Source organism: Ovis canadensis, chromosome 19 (assembly GCF_042477335.2).
Source record: "Ovis canadensis isolate MfBH-ARS-UI-01 breed Bighorn chromosome 19, ARS-UI_OviCan_v2, whole genome shotgun sequence".
NCBI classification, from domain to species: Eukaryota; Metazoa; Chordata; class Mammalia; order Artiodactyla; family Bovidae; genus Ovis; species Ovis canadensis.
In genome coordinates this window covers 18,586,644-18,608,726 of record NC_091263.1, presented here as the reverse complement: position 1 = coordinate 18,608,726, position 22,083 = coordinate 18,586,644, and the positions used below count along the sequence as shown (strand labels likewise).

Sequence of the window (22,083 nt, the reverse complement as noted above, 5' to 3'; positions counted from 1 at the left end):
ACACACACACACACACACAGACACACACACACACACACGTGTGTGCCTGACTGCATGCACTCTTTCTTCACCAAAATCACATCTCTACTGAGGGAACTTCTAACCTTCTGGAGCAGTCTCTCAGAAGTATCTGAAGTGCTGTCTCCCGGGCTATAGTTCTCATTTTGCTCCAAATAAATCTTAACTCACAACTCCCATGTTATGCACTTTTTTTAAGCTGAAATACCTAAAATTCACTCTTTACAGAGTTGTCAAAATATATTTTCTAAGAAAAATAAATACATTTGGGTAAAACCCAACCCATGTATTCTGACTTATAAAACTCTATTGATTTGGCCCTTGGATACTTTTTTTTAACTTCATCTTTTACCATCCCCACTCCTCCACATTCACTATCCTTCTGAAATCTGAACATTCTTTATGTTACTCAAAAACACATAGCTCATCTCCACCTTTGGGGTTTTGTACCAGGTCTCATATTTATCTGTAGTGCTCTTTTCCTGAATCTCATATGTCTGGTTCCTTCTTCAAACTGACATCTCAAAGAGATTCCTCAGTTCATAGTAACCTCCTTGTCATTACTTGTTACCTCCTTTTCATGGTATTTCAACTGCATTTTCAGGCCATATTCTGATGTTTCCTTCTGTATTCATTCACTCATGTATGAGCTCTCTCCTTTAGAAGGCAAGTTCTATGTAGAAACTGACCAGTTCTTTGGGTATCTGCAGTGCTTGGCATATAGATATGTGCTGTGCTCAGTAGCTCAGTCATGTCTGACTCTTTGCAACCCATGGACTGTAGCCCACCAGGCTCTTCTGTTGATGGAATTCTCCAGGCAAGAATACTGGAGTGGTTTGTCATTTCTTACTCCTGGGGATCTTCCCGACCTAAGGCTCAAACCTGTGTCTTTTGCATCTCCTGTATTGGTAAGCAGATTCTTTACCTCTGAGCCACATGGGAAGCCCTGGCATATAGATAAAATTCCATAAATACTTTGGAATTCATGAGCAAACAAAGCATGGGGGTAGTGATGCTTTAGTTGCTCAGTTGCATCCCAGTCTTACAGCCTCATGGACTGTATCCCACCAGGATCCTCTGTCCAAAGGATTCCTCAGGCAAGAATACAGGAGTAGGTTGCCATTTTTCTTCTCCATGGCATCTTCCCAACCCAGGGATTGAAAATGCCTCTCTTGTGTCTCCTGCATTGCAGGATGATTCTTTACAATCTCAGCCACCAGCAAAGCCCCAAAATAAACTATGGCAATAGCGAAACAAAAGAGACCAGCAGTTGAAACCTATTTATCTTGGAAACAATTTCTATGTTGGGAAAAGGACTGATCCCAAGATTATTTATTTGCATGACCAGATGGATGATGGTGTCATTCACAGAGAAAGAGAACACTGAAGGAAAAAGTCCAGAAATAACTCTTTTTGGACAATGACTTTGATATCTCTAGGGATACGAGATTGGAATTGTACAGAGAATAATAAGAAGCATATTTTTATAGGCTGGATATATAGACTTAACAATTATCAGTCAGTTCAGTCACTCAGTTGTGTCCGACTCTTTGTGACTCGATGGCCTGCAGCACGCCAGGCCTCCCTGTCCATCAGCAACTCCTGGAGTTTACCCAAATTCATGTCCATTGAATCAATGATGCCATCCAACCATCCCATCCTCTGTCATTCCCTTCTTCTCACGCCTTTAATCTTTCCCAGGATCAGGGTCTTTTCCAATGAGTCAGTCCTTAGCATCAGGTAGCCAAAGTATTGGAGTTTCAGCTTCAACATCAGTCCTTCCAATGAACATTCAGGAATGATCTCTTTAGGATGCACTGGTTGGATCTCCCTGCAGTCCAAGAACTCTCAAGAGTCTTCTCCAACACCACAGTTCAAAAGCATCAATTCTTTGGTGCTCAGCTTTCTTTATAGTCCAACTCTCATATTCATACATGACTACTGAAAAAAACCATACCTTTGACTAGATGGACCTTTGTTGGTAAAGTTATGTCTCTGCTTTTTAATATGCTGTCTAGGTTGGTCATAATTTTCCTTCCAAGGAGTAAGTGTCTTTTAATTTCATGGCTGCAGTCACCATGTGCATTGATTTTGGAGCCCCCCACAATAAAGTCTGTCACTGTTTCCATTTTTTCCCATCTATTTGCCATGAAGTGATGGGACCGGATGCCATGCTCTTCGTTTTCTGAATGTTGAGCTTTAGACCAACTGTTTAACTCTTCTCTTTCACTTTCATCAAGAGGCTCTTTAGTTTTTCTTCACTTTCTGCCATAAGGGTGGTGTCATCTGCATATCTGAGGTTACTGATATTTCTCCCGGCAATCTTGATTCCAGCTTGTGCTTCATCCAGCCCAGCGTTTCTCATGATGTACTCTGCATATAAGTTAAATAAGCAGGTAACAATATACAGCCTTGACGTACTCCTTTTCCTATTTGGAACCAGTCTGTTGTTCCATGTCCAGTTCTAACTGTTGCTTCCTGACCTGCATACAGATTTCTGAAGAGGCAAGTCAGGTGGTCTGGTATTCCCATCTCTTTCAGAATATCAGAATAGCTAAACTTATTTAAGTAGAGGAGAGTAGAAAGTTTACTGAGTGAGAAGAGAGGAGGTCTAAATTCTTAAAACACCAAAAATATTCAAGAGGCAGATAGTGAAGCCAGAAGACAAAATCCCAGGAGGAGACCCAGGAATTAGGATATGCCAGCCAAGGAGAAAATAAGTTTCTAGAAGAAAGGCAAAGTCAACAGGATCAAGTAACAGAGAGATTGAATAAAGTAAGTTCTAAAAAGAGCCAGCTGCATTTAGTAATTAGGAGATCATTGGGCAAATTGAAAACCAAGATGCCATCTGAACTTGCCAGAGTCCTGCCCTTGAATTCCAAGTCATCAAACTTCCAAGCACTTAGCAAAATAGCTGCCTGGAATTTCACGTCTCCCAGGTCTCTAAAACTTGACTTGGCACATCCAGCTTTTTTGTGCTACTACCAACACAGTAACCTAAGTTAACTGGTGCTTTCAGTGGTCTCATTTTTTCCTCTATCTGTGGATAAATGAGATAAACAGTATCATTAGCTATCTGCAATTTAAATATAAGCAAATCATGGAAATCATGAGTCAGTGGAACAATAATTTCCAAGATGTCCCCAAAATGTTAGAAGATGCTAGCATTGTTTTTTGGTTCAGCAAGGAAAAAGTACATGTGTAGAGAAGTTTAATAAGAGGAGTCAAAATAGGAAGAACTTCTTACTTAATCATCAATTAAAAGGTTAAAGCTGAAATATTGAAGAAGTGCTTGACTTACAAAAATTATTCTTTAAAGAACTTTGGGGTACCACTTCAAGAACTTGATTTTTCATGAGCCTAATCTAAAAATCCCATTTTGTGATCAGAAAATCCAATTTATCCCCCATAACTATCTTAATAGAATTTAAGTTTCTTGAATCATCGAAAGCAAACTGGTAAATCTTATGAAAATTCTAGAGTCTCTGAAAGAGTTAAAACAGAAGATTGACTTGTGCTTTCTGGTTAGTGTGGCATTATTTACTTCAGAGATACTCAAAGTTTTGTTTTGCTTCTCGTAACAGTATTTTTATTTTTGCTGGGGGATAATTGTTTTACAGTGTGTATTAGTTTCTGCTGTACTACAGTGTGAATCAGCCATAGGTATATATACACTTCCTCTTGAGCCTCTCTCCCACCACCGCCCCCCTTCCCACTCCTCTAAGGTCACCATAGAGTGCTGAGCTGAGCTCCCTGCGCTCTGCAGCAGTCCCCCACGAGCTGTCGGGTTTACACGTGGGAGTGTGCACACCCTGCGCTCTGTAGCAGCTCTCACGAGCTGTCTGTTTACATGTGTGAGTGTGCACATTCTGAGCTCTGCAGCAGCCCCCCATGATCTGTCGGGTTTACACGTGGGAGTGTGCACACCCTGCGCTCTGCAGCAGCCCCCATGAGCTGTCTGTTTACACGTGGGAGTGTGCACACCCTGAGCTCTGCAGCAGCCCCCATGAGCTGTTTATACGTGGGAGTGTGCACACCCTGCGCTCTGCAGCAGCCCCCCACGATCTGTCGGGTTTACACGTGGGAGTGTGCACATCCTGAGCTCTGCAGCAGCCCCCATGAGCTGTCTGTTTACACGTGGGAGTGTGCACACCCTGCGCTCTGCAGCAGCCCCCCACGAGCTGTCGGGTTTACACGTGGGAGTGTGCACATCCTGAGCTCTGCAGCAGCTCCCCATGAGCTGTCTGGTTTACACGTGGGAGTGTGCACACCCTGCGCACTGCAGCAGCTCCCCAGGAGCTGTTGGGTTTACACGTGGGAGTGTGCACATCCTGAGCTCTGCAGCAGCCCCCCACGATCTGTCGGGTTTACACGTGGGAGTGTGCACATCCTGAGCTCTGCAGCAGCTCCCCACGAGCTGTCGGGTTTACACGTGGGAGTGTGCACACCCTGCGCTCTGCAGCAGCTCCCCACGAGCTGTCGGGTTTACACGTGGGAGTGTGCACATCCTGAGCTCTGCAGCAGCCCCCCACGAGCTGTCGGGTTTACACGTGGGAGTGTGCACACCCTGCGCTCTGCAGCAGCCCCCCACGAGCTGTCTGGTTTACACATGGGAGTGTGCACACCCTGCACTCTGCAGCAGCTCCCCACGAGCTGTCTGTTTACACGTGGGAGTGTGTATATATCAGTGCTACGTTCTTAGGTCATTCTACTGTCTCCTTCCCCTGCTGTGTCCACAAGGAGATTCTCAAACTGTGCTACATACAAAATTGCCTCAAAGGCTTTTGGATTCCCAGGTGGCTCAGTGGGTAAAGAATTCGCCTGCCAATGCAGGAAACATGGGTCCAATCCAATCCCTCAGTCAGGATGATTCCCTGGAGAAGGAAACGGCAACCCACTCCAGTATTCTTGCTGGGAAATTCCCTGGACAGAGGAGCCTGGTAGGCTACAGTCCATGGGGTTGCAAAGAAGTCACACACAACTTGGTGACTAAACAGCAACATCAAGGCAGCCTTTTAAGAAATTTCAGTGTATAAGCTGACCCCAAACTAGCTAACAGGGTGGTTAAGATCCAGGCATCTGTATTTTTTAAAGCTCTTCAAGGATTCCCCTGGGCAGCCATGGATTTGAGAACTCAGGACTTAAGCTGCCTTTCTCTTCATTGTGTGTGTGCTCTGCCGCTTCAGCCATGTCCAGCTCTTCGCAATTCCATGGACTGCAGCCTGCCAGGCTCCTTAGTCCATGGTATTTTCCTGGCAAGAATACTGGAGTGGGTTGCCATTTCCTTCCCCGGGGGATCTTCTTGACCCAGGGATCAAACTCGTGTGTCCTTCCTCTTCTACAGTGCAGGTAGATTCTTTACTGCTGAGGCACCAGGGAAGTCCACCTTCTCTTCATTAAATGAATGTTTTATTGCTTATGAGCAAGGGCTTTGAAGTCAGAGCTGGAATCCTGGTGGCTGTATAGACTTGGACAGGCCTCTTAATATGTCAGAGCCTCAGTATATTCAACTATGATTCAGTAACTATCATTTCCACTCTATACAGGGTTGTTCTGAGCATTAAATAAGGTAATAAAAAACTTTTATTTTTTTATTACGTAGTATGTAATACACAATAAATGTTAATAATCTCTGTAAATATAACAATTAATATTAAAGATAATTATTTATTCATCACAAACCAAATACTAATGTGTAGTTCCTAATACATACTTGGCAGCTATAACTCTGTGTAAACCTGAATTATCATAGATAACAAGGTATCAAATCTGTGCTGACTCAGGGAATGCAGGCACTCAGTATTCGCTTTAGAAGCTTTCTCTCATTTAAGTTACACAAAGGCAGGGGTCAAAGAGCCTCAAACCCACCTCCTCCTCACACCTGCCACCGCAAAGATACATTACACCGCGAAAGCAGCTGCACCATTGGAGTCTGACTTTCAGGAGAAAACTACTCATAAATTTCCTTAGGTTTTATTAGAAGGAACTTTTAAATCTTCATTGACATGGGAAGAAAGAACTAAAAAAAAAGTTGCAGTCACCTTTTTTCTTATTTATTCAGTTTCTTTGGAGTGTATGATGACTTGTTTTCCTTTAGTTGTATCTGAACAGTTGGACATATTCCTGTGACAAGGTTACTTTTAAATTAATAAAAGGTTTGACTGTGTCCATGCACTTGTCAGAACTGTCTGACACCACATATGATGCACCCTGCACTCAGAGCCCCGTGGCACTTGAGTTTCCTCTTACTATTCCGTGTTCACCACTTAACCAGATATCCAACAGGGTTGGGTCAATATCAGGGAGACGAGCTTGGGCTCACATACTCTACTTTGTCCCCCTGGCTTTCCACTGCGGGAGTTTCTCCTCTCTTGTTAAATGTTAAAGTGACATTTACAGCTTCCTTCTAAAGCGGGCAACGCTAGGATGTCAGAGCTTGAACAAGGGAAACATTCCCCCAGGAAAATGAAGGGTGGGGCAGCTGGCTTCCCGGTCCTCGGAGGTGACTGGGAGTGCATGTGCCCCTACCCTCGAGTTCCGCTGCCTTTCCTTCCCTCCGCTTCATGAGAGAGCAGTCCACTGTCCTGCCTGATGCCGGCCTTACTTCCAGATTAAATACTTGGAAGTGAGGGCAATCTGGCTGGGGCTTTCTGAAAGCATTGTGTTACTTAAAATGTATAAGTGATGAGAATGGTTAGATAAAAGGTAGATGCAGATAACATAAGCACAGTAATGATTTTACTTTCCATGTAAAATTCTGTCCATTATGTTAAATATGTGGCTTTATTTCTCAAGAGTGATCTTTGTTGGCTGCACTAGGTCTTCGATATGGGGCACAGGCTTCAGAGCCTGCAGGAGTTGCAGCAGGGGCTCAGTTGCGCCTGGAATGTGGGATCTTAGTTCCTCGAATGGGGATCAAATCCCCATCCCTTACACTGGCAGGTGTATTCTCAAATCACTGGACTACCAGAGACGTCCCAAGAGTAATTTCAGTGTGTCTCAAGGGGATGTTAAGAATCATGTTGTAGAAGTGCCCAGTTTCTTTGAGGCAGGAAATAGTTCAATATGTGAAAAATCATCACACCAGCTTTTTACTCGGTAAAAAAAAAAAGCTGTAATGCTCTCCATTTATTAAGCCGAATTTGTTTTCCTTCATTTCCATATCCCCGCTTTGAGCTATGCTTAAATGGTGCATAACCCAAGTATTCCACCTAGAGTATCCAACTGATAACCAATCCCATGAATATAATTGTAGAATCAATTGGATTTTCAGTGTTCACTATATTTGCTTTAAGTCCTTTAAATACTGCAGCCACTTAATAGTATACTGATGACCATCCCTGATAAGGTAGGAACAGGAAGTCAGCCAAACACCAGCTAGCCTGGGTCCTCCTCTGTGCTACTCTGCTGTTTCTTTCAGAGTTCACTTGATTAAATGCCTCTCAAGTCCTCGTTTTTTAATGGAACAACAAATGCACGTAAAAAAGACATCTTTCACTACATACAATTGTTTTCCCACCACAAATATTTATTCTTCGACCCTCTTCTCTGACTATAAGTTATTCCAGCTCACTCTTGAACTATCGTATTCTGTTCCTTGACCTCAGAGGGTCTTTTCATTCTGCAGTTAGAATCATCTTTTTGAATTAAAAATCTGACTCTATTACCTTCCTGTTTGTGACAATTCAATGATTTCCTTAACTGAAACAAAGCTCCTAACATGACATACAAAGGGATCACCTTAGCCCTCCATGCTTCCAGATCATGTTGCCCCAGTTTCCACCCCTTCTCTCTCTTCTAAAACCACCATGTTTTCTCCAGCCATTGGTTCTGCACAGAGTTGCTTCTGCCTAGAATATTCTTTCCTGCCTTCCTCATTTACTTATACCTATTCCTACTCCTTCTGATCTTAGCTCCAAGAATCCTTTGCCCATTGCCCTAACAATGCCTCATTCCATGTTACAGGTCCTTTTATTTCCACATTCCTTTCTCTTTTTTTGGACTTGTAGTTGCAATTTTATATCAGATCATACAATCATTTCATTGATTTCCATTTTCCCCATTAAAATATAATCTCTGCTAAAGCAGCACATTTGTCTAAATGATGTACTCACCACTGAGCCTTCAATGCAACATAGGTGCTCTGTGAATATTTCATGATTGAAAAGACAAAGTTCCTTGAGTTTTCTCAAGATAAAGACATTACAAGGTCTTTAACTCTAGTATTTCATATAAGGCACACAGCCATAATTTCATCCGAAATACCAGAACCTATTATACAGAGTGAAGCAAGTCAGAAAGAGAAAGATAAATATCATATTCTAATGCATATATATGGAATCCAGATATAACTAAAGAGATTTTCCATACAGTAAAACCATTCTTCATGTCTATGCTTTCTTTCCTTTGACTTTACTTGTGATCCAACCATAGCAGCTTTGAAGATAAATGTGAATGGAATCCCTTAATAAGAATTTGCTTTCAGATTATACATTGAGGAATAATGCAATTTCTTTCCTGTAATATCATTTTCTTGCTGTTCATTAGTATTCATATGGATATTATATTCTAATGCCAGATAATTTGATATGTTTATGCCTTTTTAATATAGCTCTGTTTTCTATTATTTTATTGCTCTGGATATTAGCAAATATTGCATTTCCTCTAATATAAAGAAACAGTAACTCTGCAAGTTCTGGTAAGTTCATAGGAATAAGCATGAAAAATTGATCCTGATGACAAGATCATGGAAACCTACCAATATTAACTGTTTTGTAGGTGAAATTATTTTAAAGTGTTGGATGAGTATTACGAATGCAAAATATGCAAAATAATTTGAATCTTTAGAAGAATGCTAACTTAAAATAGTGATGCACACTGTTAGAAATCACCACTGTGGGAGAGGAAACCAGGATTTTATAAATGCCTTGCGAGGGTCTCTAGCAAAGTTTCCCCCAGCTCTCAGGTCATACTCAGGCAGACGAACCAGTTCAGGCGGTGGCTCTGCCAACACTGCAAAAGGGGGTTGGTGAAAGGTGGCCAGGGTGGGTTTTACTGCTAACTAATGAGAGCCCCAATGAACTATCAGACTTTTAAACTAAAAAAAAATATTATCATGTATACCATTAAAAAGAATGAAATAACGCCATTTGCATCAACACTGATGAACTTAGAGATTGTCATACCAAGTAAGTCAGACAGAGAAGGAGAAATATCCTATGACATCCCTTATAAGTGGAATCTAAAAAGAAATGATACAAATGGACATATTTACAAAACAGAACAGACTAGCAGACTTAGAGAAGGAACTTATGCTTGCCAGGGGGAAGGATGAGGGAAAGGGGTAGTTAGGGAGTTTGGGATGGACATGTACACATTGCTGTATTTTAAATGGACAACCAACTAGGGCCAGTATGGGTATATACAGATAAATAGCACAGGGGACTCTGCTCAATGTTATGTGGCAACCTGGAGAGGAAGGGAGTTTGAGAGAGAATGGAAACATGTATATCTCTGGCTGAGTCCCTCTGCTGTGCACCTGAAGCTATGACAACATTGTTAACTGGCTATACTCCAGTAGAAAATAAACAGTTAAAAAATAAATTTAAAAAGCTTATCATGTACAAACTCATTATTTTATATATGTGCTGCGCTTTGCTGCTTAGTGGTGTCTGACTCTTTGCCACCCCTTTGACTGCAGCTCTCTATGCTCCTCTGTCCATGGGATTCTCCAGGCAAGAATATTGGAGTGGGTTGCCATGCCTTCCTCCAGGGCATCTTCCCAACCCAGGGATTGAACCTGGTCTCCCACACTTACCATCTGAGCCACTAGGGAAGGGGATTCTGCCCGGCCAAATTCTTAAACTCATCAGGACAGGGAACTCCTTTCTCTATCTGTTCCATTGTCTTCCTTTTGGAGTAAGAATGTCTATAACTATTATCATATGCCTGTCCCACCCTTGCATTTTGGAAGCAGGAGCCCTGCTGATGTCTTGTTCCACTGATTCATAGATGCAAAGGAATTTTGCCCCAGGGTTTTCACCTGTTGCTGATTCAGATGATCTAGATGAGATTTGGGACTTTTGAACTGATGATGTTTGGATGCGAGTTTAAACTTTAAGTTTGAGACTTTGGGAAATGTTAGGGTAGGATGAATATATTTTGCACACAGGACAGACATAAATTTGGACATCCAGAAGGCAGACTGTAGTGGGTTAAAGTTCACCTCCAAAAAGATATGCCCATATCTTAATCATCAGAACTTTTGAATGTTACCTGATTTGGAAAAAGGGTCTTACAGACATAGTTAGGTTCGTCACATGAAATTTTCCTGGATTATTTCGGTGTGCTTGAAATTACAACAAAAGTGTGCTTATATGAGAGAGGCATAGGGAGATTACGTACCCAGAGCTGAAGATAATGTGAAGACAGATCAGACAGAGAGATGTGGCCATAACCCAAAGAACGCCAACGGCCACCCAAAGCTGGAAGAGTAAGGGAAGGTTTTCCTCTAGAGCCTCTGGAGGGAGCATGGCCCTTGATTTTGGACATCTGGCCACAACAACCAAGAGAGAAGAAGTTTCTGATATGTTAGGTCCCCTAGTTTGTGGTAATTTATTCCAGCAGCCAAGGAAACTAATACAACTAAAAAACATTTTAAAGGGTTTCGCACTTTTAAAAACATTCTGAAGAAGATCTGTAAATTTTGTGCGTATGGGCTTAGCCGCTCAGTCGTGTCTGATTCTTTGCTACCCCATGGACTACAGCCTTCACTTTCTATATGAGAAAAGCCAAAAGGAACGACTCACTTGCCTAGGGCCACATACCAGCTGATGGCACAGCCAGAAGTGAAATGCCAAACTCTCAGCACATGTCTAATTCCTCCACATCACCCTACCTGGTCACATTAGTTCTCTAAGATTCTCCAGGAAAGCAAATCTCAGCAATAAACCCCAGCTCCAGACCACTTTAGTAAACCAAAGAACCCACAAACATTTTCACAATAACAATAGTATAGGCCAGATCTTATTAGCTAGCAAAAAAATTATTATGAACAAGCAACCATCACCCTTGGTGCCCTTAGCTTTATGTTTCTCAAATGCACAGAAGAAACATGAAAGTATCTTTTTTCCCCTCAAACATAATGTTCTTGTGCCACTGCCTCTCTTCCTGAGTTAATAATGCCGAGGCAGACTTTTAGGCAGCACTTCCCATTTATACATTTCTGGCAATGTTCTTTGCAGAAATGGACATTGATACAGAAATCCATAGTAGAATGCTCCATCATTATATGGTGTATGTTCATAAACCAGCTCTCAAAAAAAACTATATATCAGGAATCTTAGAAGTCCTCATTTACAGGCCTTGATGATTCCTGTGATATGAATACTCCTATCATGGCTGATTTCAAGATACTAAGACTGTAACAAATCATGTACAGAATCTGTGAATATTTAACCACTGGCTCAGGTGCCCTACTCAGAGGCAGCTGCAGCACACCACGGGGAGGACAGGGAACCTAGAAATAACCATATTCAATGCACTCTTTTGTAAGAAGAGACAGCTCAAAGATAGTAAGCCAAGTGGCCAAGCAGGTTTTAATACACAGGGTTCCACCTGAAATGCCTTCAAGTATTAAGCGAGACTTCTTGCTTTAGGGACAGGCAGTAGTCTTTATATTATTGTAAAGAGACGTGGATGAAAAATGTTTCCTGCCATATCAGTAAATGTTTGGATGCCAAGCCATCAGCCACTGTAGCTGCCCTGTCTGTGCACACTGAAGGGATTCAGGATGGAGAAGAGCAGAATACTGACCCTGAGTTAAGAAGCCTAGCCAAGAGGTGACTTCCATGAGCCCAGATTCTTGCATTTTTCCTATACACAGAAAAACTCTAAAGTAATTACCTTGAGATGTCAAGTTTTCTTTAATTAACAGTGATCTTTTGATGTTCTGACTACTGGGTTTTTGCTGCAAAAGCTCTGTGGATATAACTGGCTTCTCTCTTGTCTCTTTGAAGCAGTCTGTCAGAGCTACCTGAGAGGCTGTCACTCACCCAGCCTTGAGTCCTCAGTAAGTTCACCAAATGAAACACAATTTCAACTTTTGGGTTGTGCTTCCCCCCCTCCCCCCCCCCCACCGCCGGCCCCAAGAAGGGATTCTCAGAAAACCAGCAGCCTCATGATAATAGGCGGGCAACTGCTGAAATTCATGTTTTCAGGCCCCACCCCAGAACTAGTGAATTGCAACCTCAGGGGCCCAGACATCTATGCTTCCACAAGCTCTCTGAGTGGTAGAGAGCAGTAGGAATCTTTCCTTAATACCTACCACTGTTTTTATGAATGAGATTCACACACAAATATAATAGCCAGTCTACTTCTTCACATCAGTGTCCATTCCAGGCGATTCTTCATCCGAAGCTTCTAATGTAAAGTCTATCATTTTTCATATCTTCAATGACCTTACTTTTCAAAATAGTTTAGTTTTTTCTAACAGTAGCAAGAAGTAAAAAAATTGTTGAGTGATTTACTAACCAATTCCCAACTTCAACATTTTATTAACCAAAACCTAACATATTTGTATGTCTTAGCCCTGGCATCTTTCTTTTTTAAAAAACTGCTTTCAAATAAGTATTTATTTTCCAATGTTCTTACCTCTTTCACAAATCAAGACAGTTGATAGTAGCAGGGATGGGGGGGGCAGGGTGGGGGGCACTTCCCTAATCTAGATACTTCCCTGTCCACTGATTATGTATGATCATGTTATGTATTTGTGTTTCATCTAATCTGCGATTTCCTGTTGTTTCGTATTTTTTCCCAATCTTCAAAACCAGGACAAAGGCAAATAAATACTATCTGCCTTGTTTTCCTCTTCCAATATTTTAGAGGTTGGAAAATTTACAAAAGAAATATCCTCTCGACCTTCTTGTAAAACCATTGCAAAAGAGCAAAAGAAATACTGAGTAATAGTTTCCCTAATTTAAAAATACCCAGCTAAGGCACAATCAAATAACAAACAGCTGCACTGATACTACTTTGAAAATAATCAGCAATCTAAAATTAAGGACTATGATACTTAATTCATTATCCATTATTCATATTATTTGAAGGATAAACTTAAATATGTTTAATTGATTTGCACAGAAATAGAGTTAATAACATAAGTGTTGGTAGATAGTAGGTGAATGAAAACATTTTGGAAGGGCATTTAATCGCTACCATATTTCTTGGGAGATATCAAACTACTTGGTGACTGTGGTTCTTGGCCTTGGTGAGAAATATATTTAGTGGGCTTGGAAATAGATGTTTTCAAGGATACGAAAGGATTAGCCTTCTAATCTTCCAATTACCTGGTCCCAGCTGAACTTATATTTACCAAACAAGAACCGGCCAGAAAAGCTTCACAACTAGCAAGTGACCATCCTGAAATCTACAACTTCTGAGTTTTTGTGATTTCCATCACTAATACCTCTCTTAAAAAAAATTTTTTTTAAAAAAGCAGTTTCTTTCATGAGATTCATCAATGGTTCCTCTAGCCACAAGGTGTGAGATCCCACCAGCCACAACGTGTGAAGTCCCACCAGCCACAACATGTGAAGTCCCACCAGCCACTGGTGTGAGAGCCCACTAACCACAAGGTGTGAGAACTCATCAGCCACAGGTGTGAGATCCCACCAGCCACAGGTGTGAGAACCCAACTCCACGATTGCTCCTCATCTTTCCAGTCAATATGTGCACATCAGCCAGCACCCCTATTTCCCTCTGCTCAAAACCCTTCTCTTTCAAAGCAAAAGGCAAACAAATTCCATTCCCCCAAATAAGCTAGACTCAGATCTCAAATATCAGTCCCATTTGTGCAGCAGAGTCTTTCTCACGGGGTGCATTGGGTACAAAAGCCAGCCCCACATGGGCGAGCCCCGAGGGGCAAGCACGGATGCAGGCGGAAATGGCGCAGAGAACGGGGACACTTACGGTTGGCACAGCTTGATTAGGTCCTGGTCAGTGGTGCCTGGTGGGAGGCCTCGAATGTACAGGTTGGTTTTACTCAACTGTTCCCCGCTGCTGTTGCTGCTGCTGTGGTTGCTGCTGCTGTTTGTGCTGGGGCTGGGAGGAGCCATGGGGTGGGGAGCTGGTGCATAGGACTGCTGGAAACAGAAAAGGCTGTTACTGGAAAAACAGAGCCAGCAACCTATTCCCAGGCCAGCAGAGCAACTCGAAAGCAATGCAAGCTTCTCGGCATCTCCAATCCACACATGCACACTCTGCTCCGGGGCACTTCTGAGAACATCCTTTGCTCTTTCCCGCCCTCTGGCTCTGCCTCTGGATTGGCCCAGCACAGTTCCCTCCTGGTGCACCAGGGCTCTGCCCCTAGCTCACCTTTGACAGCAAGACATCTCTGCTTTTGCCTCTACTCTGCGTTCCCTCCTTTTCTCCAAAGAAACTTTCTCATACTTGTTTTCCTCACCTGTACTCTTCATTGTCATCACTCCATAAATAGAGATGCTATGAATCAAACAATGAATGAATGCCTCTATATGATCTTGTTCTCCGCATTCCCAAATCTGCTCCTTCCTGGTGAACGCTCTGTTTGCAGGCTGAGCCACTATTTTCTTCTCTTGGAGTCACTCTGATCCAAAGTCTAAGCCTAGGCACTGCTGACAAGCTGACAGGATAATCCTTTCTTGTGGGGGCTGTTCTGTTCACTGCAGGCAGGTGTTGGCATCCTTGGCCTGTACCCACCAGATTTTAGCAGCATCCATTTCCCAGCTGTGGGCCAAAAGTGTGTCCACACACTGCCAAGTATCCTCCAGGGCGGAGAAATCTTTCTCAGGAAAGAATCATTGGTCAAACTCGTCACACTATTATGACAAAATGGAAATGATAAGATGACCCTCAGTGACTTGGGAAAATACAATGTGAGGGTCTTTATACCTATATATGCCTGAATTAGCAGACATTATTCTTTTCCTTTCAAACAGGCGTCTCTTCAAAAGTTCTGAAAATACATTGACCGACTGGGTTTAAGTTCCTGATATGAACATTATTGGTTGTGTGACCTTTGGATGGCACCTGAACCTCTCTGTGATGCAACAGTCTCATGAAAACGAGGAGGAAAACATTACCCACCTCCTACGTCATAGGGTCTTTACAAAAACTCAGTGAGCTAATCATGCAAATAGACTGGTTCCTGGGCATCATTAATTACACAATAAGTGTTAGCAATATAAAAATTGAATAATAATAATCACAATCATGATATTTGTGAGTCATATCTGGCTTTTGTGTGTGCACTCAGTCACGTCCAACTCTTTGCAGCCCCATAGACTGTAACCTGCAGTCCTCTGTCCATGGAGTTTTCCAGGCAAGAATACTGGAGTTGTTTGTCACTTCCTCCTCCAGAGGATCTTCCCAACCCACAGATCAAACCCATGTCTCTGCACTGGCAGGAGGGTTCTTTACCACTAGCACCACTTGGGAAGTCCCAGTGATCTCCACCTTCAACTCTATCCTAGATTCTCTCAACTATCATCTAGGATGCTATGTAAATATACAGTGAATGCATTCATCATGATTCCAGCTGGGGGGACACGCTGGAGATGTCTAACCTGAATATTCATCAGCTGTTCTATCAGGGGTGAGAAGTGAATACTTATCCAACAGCCAGTGGGGGTTTCTTAAACACTCAAGCTATACCCCATACAATAAATTTGAGTGATCACAGCACTTGGCCCATAAAGATAGGAGGCATTGTTTGGCCTTGTTTCTTGTTATAATAATCCATTTTACACCCTCCAAGATTTCAGATATGCCTTTGTCTCTATTCCCAACTGGCTCTAAGACAAGGCCTCTTGGATATGGGAAGTAAGGCTATATTATAGCTGATTCCCTTGGGTCTTTGCTCTCCGTTCCCTGCACAGTGACCCATTGCAAAGACGCATTGCTTTCTGCCTCGCTGTCATTCTTGCAGTCTCCATGCTGGAAGCCTTGGTGTTAGCTACACTCAACCACTTCTTCAGTATGACTTAATCTAAGAGCAACATACTTAACACAGAATTTGAAAGTGAATGACACGGGAGAATGCTTTCTATTCTCAATATTTGAATAAAATAACAACTATTCATTGTCTTTTGGAATGTCATATCTGCATAAAGCTGAATAGTTTCCTGGCTGACATTAACAAAAATTCCTTCTTGACCTATGAAATCTACTTCCTGCCTCGAACACAGGGGAATACGTAAGCTCTCCCCGTTTACAAGCCCTGCACTTAGTAGGTGTTTAACACGGCCTTGTTGAAGCTGTGTTCTGGTCAGTGTATCTCACAACCAGATGGGATTTATTTTTGATTTCCCTCCTGTGCACTAGTCTTTTAAATTTCCCAGCGTTTTTCAGGCTGTTTCTTACCACTTTCACCTCCCCTCTCTCCAAATTCTTTGAATTCCATTCTGTACTCAGGCTTCCTTTAAAATGAGGCTTTGTTTAAAGCACTTTTCCCATTGTAGAACCTTTAAAACCACCAGGGAGCCAGAAAAATGTCTCCAGCTTTATGTCTCACAGATCAGATGGACCGGTTCAGACCAAGTGAGTCCCTGACTGATCAAATAAGAAAGCACCAACTACAGGGTGATCAATCTGTGTTGACTTAATTCTTTTTTCGCCCCAGGGGTCTTTGCAAGCATTTCCATAACTAGACACCATTTAGTAGATTGCATGGTGCTTAAAACCATAAATGTGCCCTCCAAAGGGCACAGTGTATTCACTGGGAAAAATTAAAACAAAATGGTCAAAAATGAATCAAAGTGGGAATAAGTAGAGAGAACTTGTATGCATGGAAATGAGATATATATAATTTAAAAATAGAAGTAGAAGCACCAGATTCTTGTAGAGAAAGATGTATTTCCAAAACCCTTTGAAAAATACATACAATGAAGAGTGGTTTTCTATGTCCTATTCTTGTTTGTAAGTTCTAGAAATTCTACTGAAAGATGTAGGCTTTCTCAGTCTTATTGAATCAATAAATGCACGGTTTTTTTAAGACCCAGTGCCAACACTCTTGCTAATCCTTGATATTTTCATTTATCCGTTGATACACTGAACGATTCAGGTAGCAGCCTACATTATAAATCGCTTTTGTTTAAAGAACTATAAATTCCTTCCTCTGTACTCATTTTCAAAATACATATCCTTTAATCAACAAAACATTGGCAGAAGTTTCCCATAATGCTTGACAAATGCACAGGCTTAAATGAATTAATTTGTGAAAAGCAAAAGTGATTTTGCACACTCTGGCTACCAAGGACAAATAATTGAACTACAGCATCGTTAAAAAAAAGGGGAAAAAAGGAGCGTCAATAACCTTTAGGGGTCAATGGGTAAGAGCAGCCACTTTGTTGATTAAAAGTGGTTCTGATTCCATTCCCAATTCTTTGTTTTTAGATGGATTTGCAATTTTATCATTGATTAACATTTAAATCATTTTGAGGCACTAAGAAAGACACTTTAAAATATTAGAAAAAAAAAATTACTTCCTTCAGATAAAATTGGCTTTGCCACCTCAAAGCCACACTTTATAAATCCTCTTTAGGAAGGGTGAGGACGTACAGTCTGGGGAAACAGAACATTGTTCCGCTGAGCTGTACCAGGGCAAGGCTGTGAATCTGCAGTGTCAGCTTGTTAGGTGTGAGAGCAACAGCAGACTTCCAGAAGAGGGGCTTCAGACGGTGCTCCACCGAGGAGGGGGATAGAGAGCTTGTCATGAAGCTGCGCATGCTTGGGAAGTAAGCAGATTTTGCTTAGATGTGTTTTTATTCATGGTGGCATTGCTGGGAAGGTCTGTTAGGGATTCTGACATGAGGGCAAAAGCCCCCCTAACCACATGTCAGCACTGCTAAAATCAGCCGATCGGCACCAGTGTCCTCTTTAGGAAGTTAAAAAAAAAAAAAAGACTTAGCATCCATTTTGGAAGATGCTATTCTTAATGATTCTAATAATTATAGGTAACATTTGCCATCTGCTTGCTGAGCATATTATATGTTATCTTCAGAACAATCCAAGGAGGCAAATCATTTCCTTCACGGTTTACAAATGAGAAAACTGAGGCACAGAAAGGGCCCATGACCTTCTCAAGGTCGCACAGCTGGAACCCCAGTTTCAGCCTCAGGAGCCTGACTGCAGAAGCCACACAGCTCCCCAGGATGCTCATACAGAACTTTGCCTCTTCATGGTAGGGGCACCAAGAAACGCAAAACCCCTCCTTGCAGAGAACTCTGCAGGATGGTGTCCTGCCGGGAGCTCTGGCCTGTCCAAGGACAAAGGGAGATGGAAAGACCAATGATGATAAACAGTCAACAATCAAAGGAAGGTCCACAAGCCCTTCCCCCCGCCATCAGAATTTAAATGAAGTTCACCTTAAATTTAATTTCAAAGGGGAAGTGACCATCAGAAGCAAGCGTGTTCTGAGTTTTTCAAATAATGTCAAATGAGAGGGTTCATTTGTCAAGATTCATGCTTTGTTATTTAATAACAGGAAAATGAACTGGCTTGTAGATCATCCCAAGCAGCTGATTCATTTAGTGCGCTTTGTTAATATGCCTCATTTTTCACATTTGAAAAGTGGATCAAGCAGGTCCTCCTACGATCTTGGAGAATGTGTGGCTTGGAGGGCAGCCCGTCTCTGCTTTCAACCCCTAGCTAAATAATTTGGAGATAAATCGGAGACGGATGTGAGTTGTGTTTTCGTTTGCTTGCTTGCTTTCCTGTTTGCTTGGACCGAAAGCACTTGGTACCTCAAAAAAACATTCACACACCAATAGAGTAAAGCAAATTGTTAAAAAAACATCCTTTACACGAAGTCAAGGGATATTGGATGGATGCCTGGCTGAAGGTGGCACCGTAATGCACAGATCTTAACCAGGTCATTTTTAACCAGGGTCCCCACCTTGACTCTCCTGAGATTTTGGACAGGATAGTTCTCTGTTGTGAGGGGCTGTCCTGCGCATTGCAGGATATTTAACAGTATCCCCATTTTCTACCACTAGAGGCCAGCTGTGCTATCCTCCCCCCAAGCTGTGGCAACCAAAAATGTCCCCAGATATTGTCGAAGGTGCCCTGGAGCTATGACATCACCCCTGGTTGAGAACCACTGCTTCTTACAGATCCATCCCCTCTCCTAGCAAGTCCAGTAAAGTCCCCATTGTGGAATAATGACAATAACTCAATGGCCTAAAACTACTCATGGAACACCCCCTCATCTCACCGAAGTTCAGCTTCTTACCCTGAAGTGCGTACGCTGTTCACCACGCCTCCACCCTTTGTTACTAACACTGCCACATTTATGTGTCAGCAGACTTGGTCTGGAGCTGAAACCTACTTCTCCCTTTGATTGAAAACATAACTCTTTTACAAAGAGAATTTTAAATATTTTCTGCATGCAATTCCCCTTGGCTGGGAATCATGGGGTCTCGATGCCAAACTTCAGTCAATTCTCTTTGCAGCGTCTGGCTGCTGGCAGGATCCTGAAGCAGTTGGTTTGGTGGTTTGGGGTAGCCTTGGACTCCAACACACAGCAGTCTGCTCTGTGGAAGGTCTCCCCAATTTGTTTTCATTCATCTCCAGTGCAAGAGAATTTGTACTCTTTTATCCACTCAAGGGTAAAGCCCTGGATAAAGTCTCCTGTGGGACTGACATGCCAACTCTTTTACTCTCCAAAAATGAATACAGACCACATTCCTGTCTTGAATCATACATTATTTAGCCTGCACGTACGCATGCAATCCATCGCGCAGTGGCTGCTGCTGCTGAGGCAGGCTGTTGGAGTCCTCCCCCAGGCAGGGTGATTTCCACGTAAACTCATTTCTGCAGACCTGTCCTCTGGTATCAACACTCCATGAGACAGTGGACGTGACAGAAATCATGGCAAGTGCTACAGTGCCTATGAGAGCCTCAAATGAGGGTGAAGAAGACTATTGTCCATGCAAGCAATAAGAAATACAGCTAAATTAATATCTAAGGCAAGCTATGCGACTGTGGCCAGAGTTTCATGAACCACCTATAGGATGGCTTTGCAATTTTTTGTGAGACAATTGTCTCTCCATTCTGAAGACTACGACTGTAGAAAATAATGATTTCAATTATGCCTGTTATAATAGAGTTTGGAGAAAACCTGCCTCTCTTCTCTTTTCCCAACCAGAGCTCAGCTATGGAAATGAGCACTGAAGGATCAAAGTCCCCACAAAAGGCATTCATTCGTACATTCTGTCTACTGGCCTAAGTAATGGCTGCTGTCAGCAACAGTACCAGGCTGCTTAAGAGCTCTAAACTGGCCGCTTAGAATCCACACCACCACTAACTAGGCACTTCAGCCCCTGGTCACGAGTAAAACACAGATTATGTTCATATTACTGCATAGGACAGTTGTGAGGCTTTGAAGCCCTAATATATATAAATTATATATAAAACATTTAGCCCAGTGCCTGGCACAGATTTAATACTCAATATTTTTCTTTGTTCTTATCATTTGCACTATCATCATGGGGCAGATCCTTAGAATGAACAGGGATCTCTCAGCCCTAGTTGGAGCTGCTGCTTAGTCACTAAGTCACATCTGACTCTTTCGCAACCCTAAGGACAGTAGCATGCCAGCTGCATCTGCCCATGGGGTTTCCCAGGCAAGAGTACCAGAGTGGGTTGCCATCTCCTTCTCCAGGGGATCTTCCTGACCTAGAGATCAAATCCGAGTTCCCTGCATTGGCAGTGACTTCTTTTATCACTAAGCTACCAGGGAAGCCCCCAAGTTGGAGTAACTGACCTTTAAGGGGGAGCTCAAGGGTTCATCTATTTTTAAGCATGGCGGTCACTATGAGTGAGATGAAACTATGAACTGGGGTTTGCCACTTTTTATCAAGAAACAAACAGCACTAAGCCGATGGAATAATCACTGTGGATAGAACAGATGATTAATTTCAAGATATTTACTAATCACTACTGGCTACCCACTCCAGTATTCCTGCCTGGAGAATTCCAAAAACAGAGGAGCCTGGCGGGCTACAGACCACAGGGTCACAAAGAGTCAGACACGACTGAGCAACTAGCACTTCTACTTTTCACCGAGGTTTGATTACAATTCTGTTGGGATGAGATTCCCTTTTGCTCTAAATATTAGTAATATGTGAACACTCCCACAGATTGCATCATAGAAGATTGCTCTGTGCTATTTATAAATAGACAATCTGAAGTCACTGAACTCCATTCAGAGGATTCAATATTAAATGACATTTTAAAATTCATGGTACTTGGAAACACAAGTAAAGTAGTAACTGTTCATTTCAAGCAGCTATAAACCAGTTTCATTAATAAATTTACAAACTAGAGATGAGTAACTACTATGAACAATGGAACAGCCATTTATAAAGATTGCTGAATTCTCCAAATGCCAATGACATCTGGTCTCTGCCCCAACCCCTCTTTTAATGTGGCCAACTCTTGATCTTTTCAAGGGAAAACAAACACAATTACAACACACTTCAAGTCTCCCAATTTGAAAATAACCCAGACATCTCATGATTTCAATACTGATAATGGTTGGTTCCTCCTGCAAAAGTTGAGCCATGATTGGTTCCTCAGCTGGAGATTACAATGTCTCCCGCATTTGCCAGTAATTATTAGAATCCCCAAGAAATGTTGAGAGTGACTAATCCCTGTATGGTACCTCTATACTCTCTGGGGAATACTTCAGAGATAAACTCAAACCTCTGCTTTCATGATGGGCTAGAATCACTGGGAAAAGAGTGAAAATTTAAAACAGGTCCCTATGAGCTGCTGACGGAGACTTCTGGGAGTACCAATGGCCAGTTCCTCAATTCAGAATGCTAGCAGAGACAAAGAGGAGGGGAGGCACTTGCTCTGTGTCTTATATGCTTACTTAAATTTTTAGTTTTTCCTCGATAATCTCTAATTTTGACTTTTTTCTTCATTTTTATATTCTATGTCTCACAACTTAATATCCCATTTCCCTAAAATCACAATTGGCGATATTGCCAAGAACTGATTTTCTAGCATTCTCATGCATGCTTT

The 22,083-nt window shown here is 42.2% G+C and overlaps 1 protein-coding gene across 17 annotated transcripts in view; it reads right to left on the bottom strand.

Moving 5' to 3' along the window:
• Positions 1 to 22,083, bottom strand: part of RBMS3 (RNA binding motif single stranded interacting protein 3) — an 811,389-nt gene that overhangs the window by 628,317 nt on the left and 160,989 nt on the right. For 9 of the 17 annotated variants that reach the window (XM_069561210.1, XM_069561197.1, XM_069561196.1 and 6 more), the window contains one exon: positions 13,987 to 14,156. In XM_069561210.1, the coding sequence (XP_069417311.1) occupies positions 13,987 to 14,156 (170 nt within the window). Of the gene's footprint in view, positions 1 to 13,986; positions 14,160 to 22,083 lie in introns of all 17 variants that reach the window. The other 8 variants (XM_069561193.1, XM_069561198.1, XM_069561203.1 and 5 more) reach the window with 1 other exon arrangement.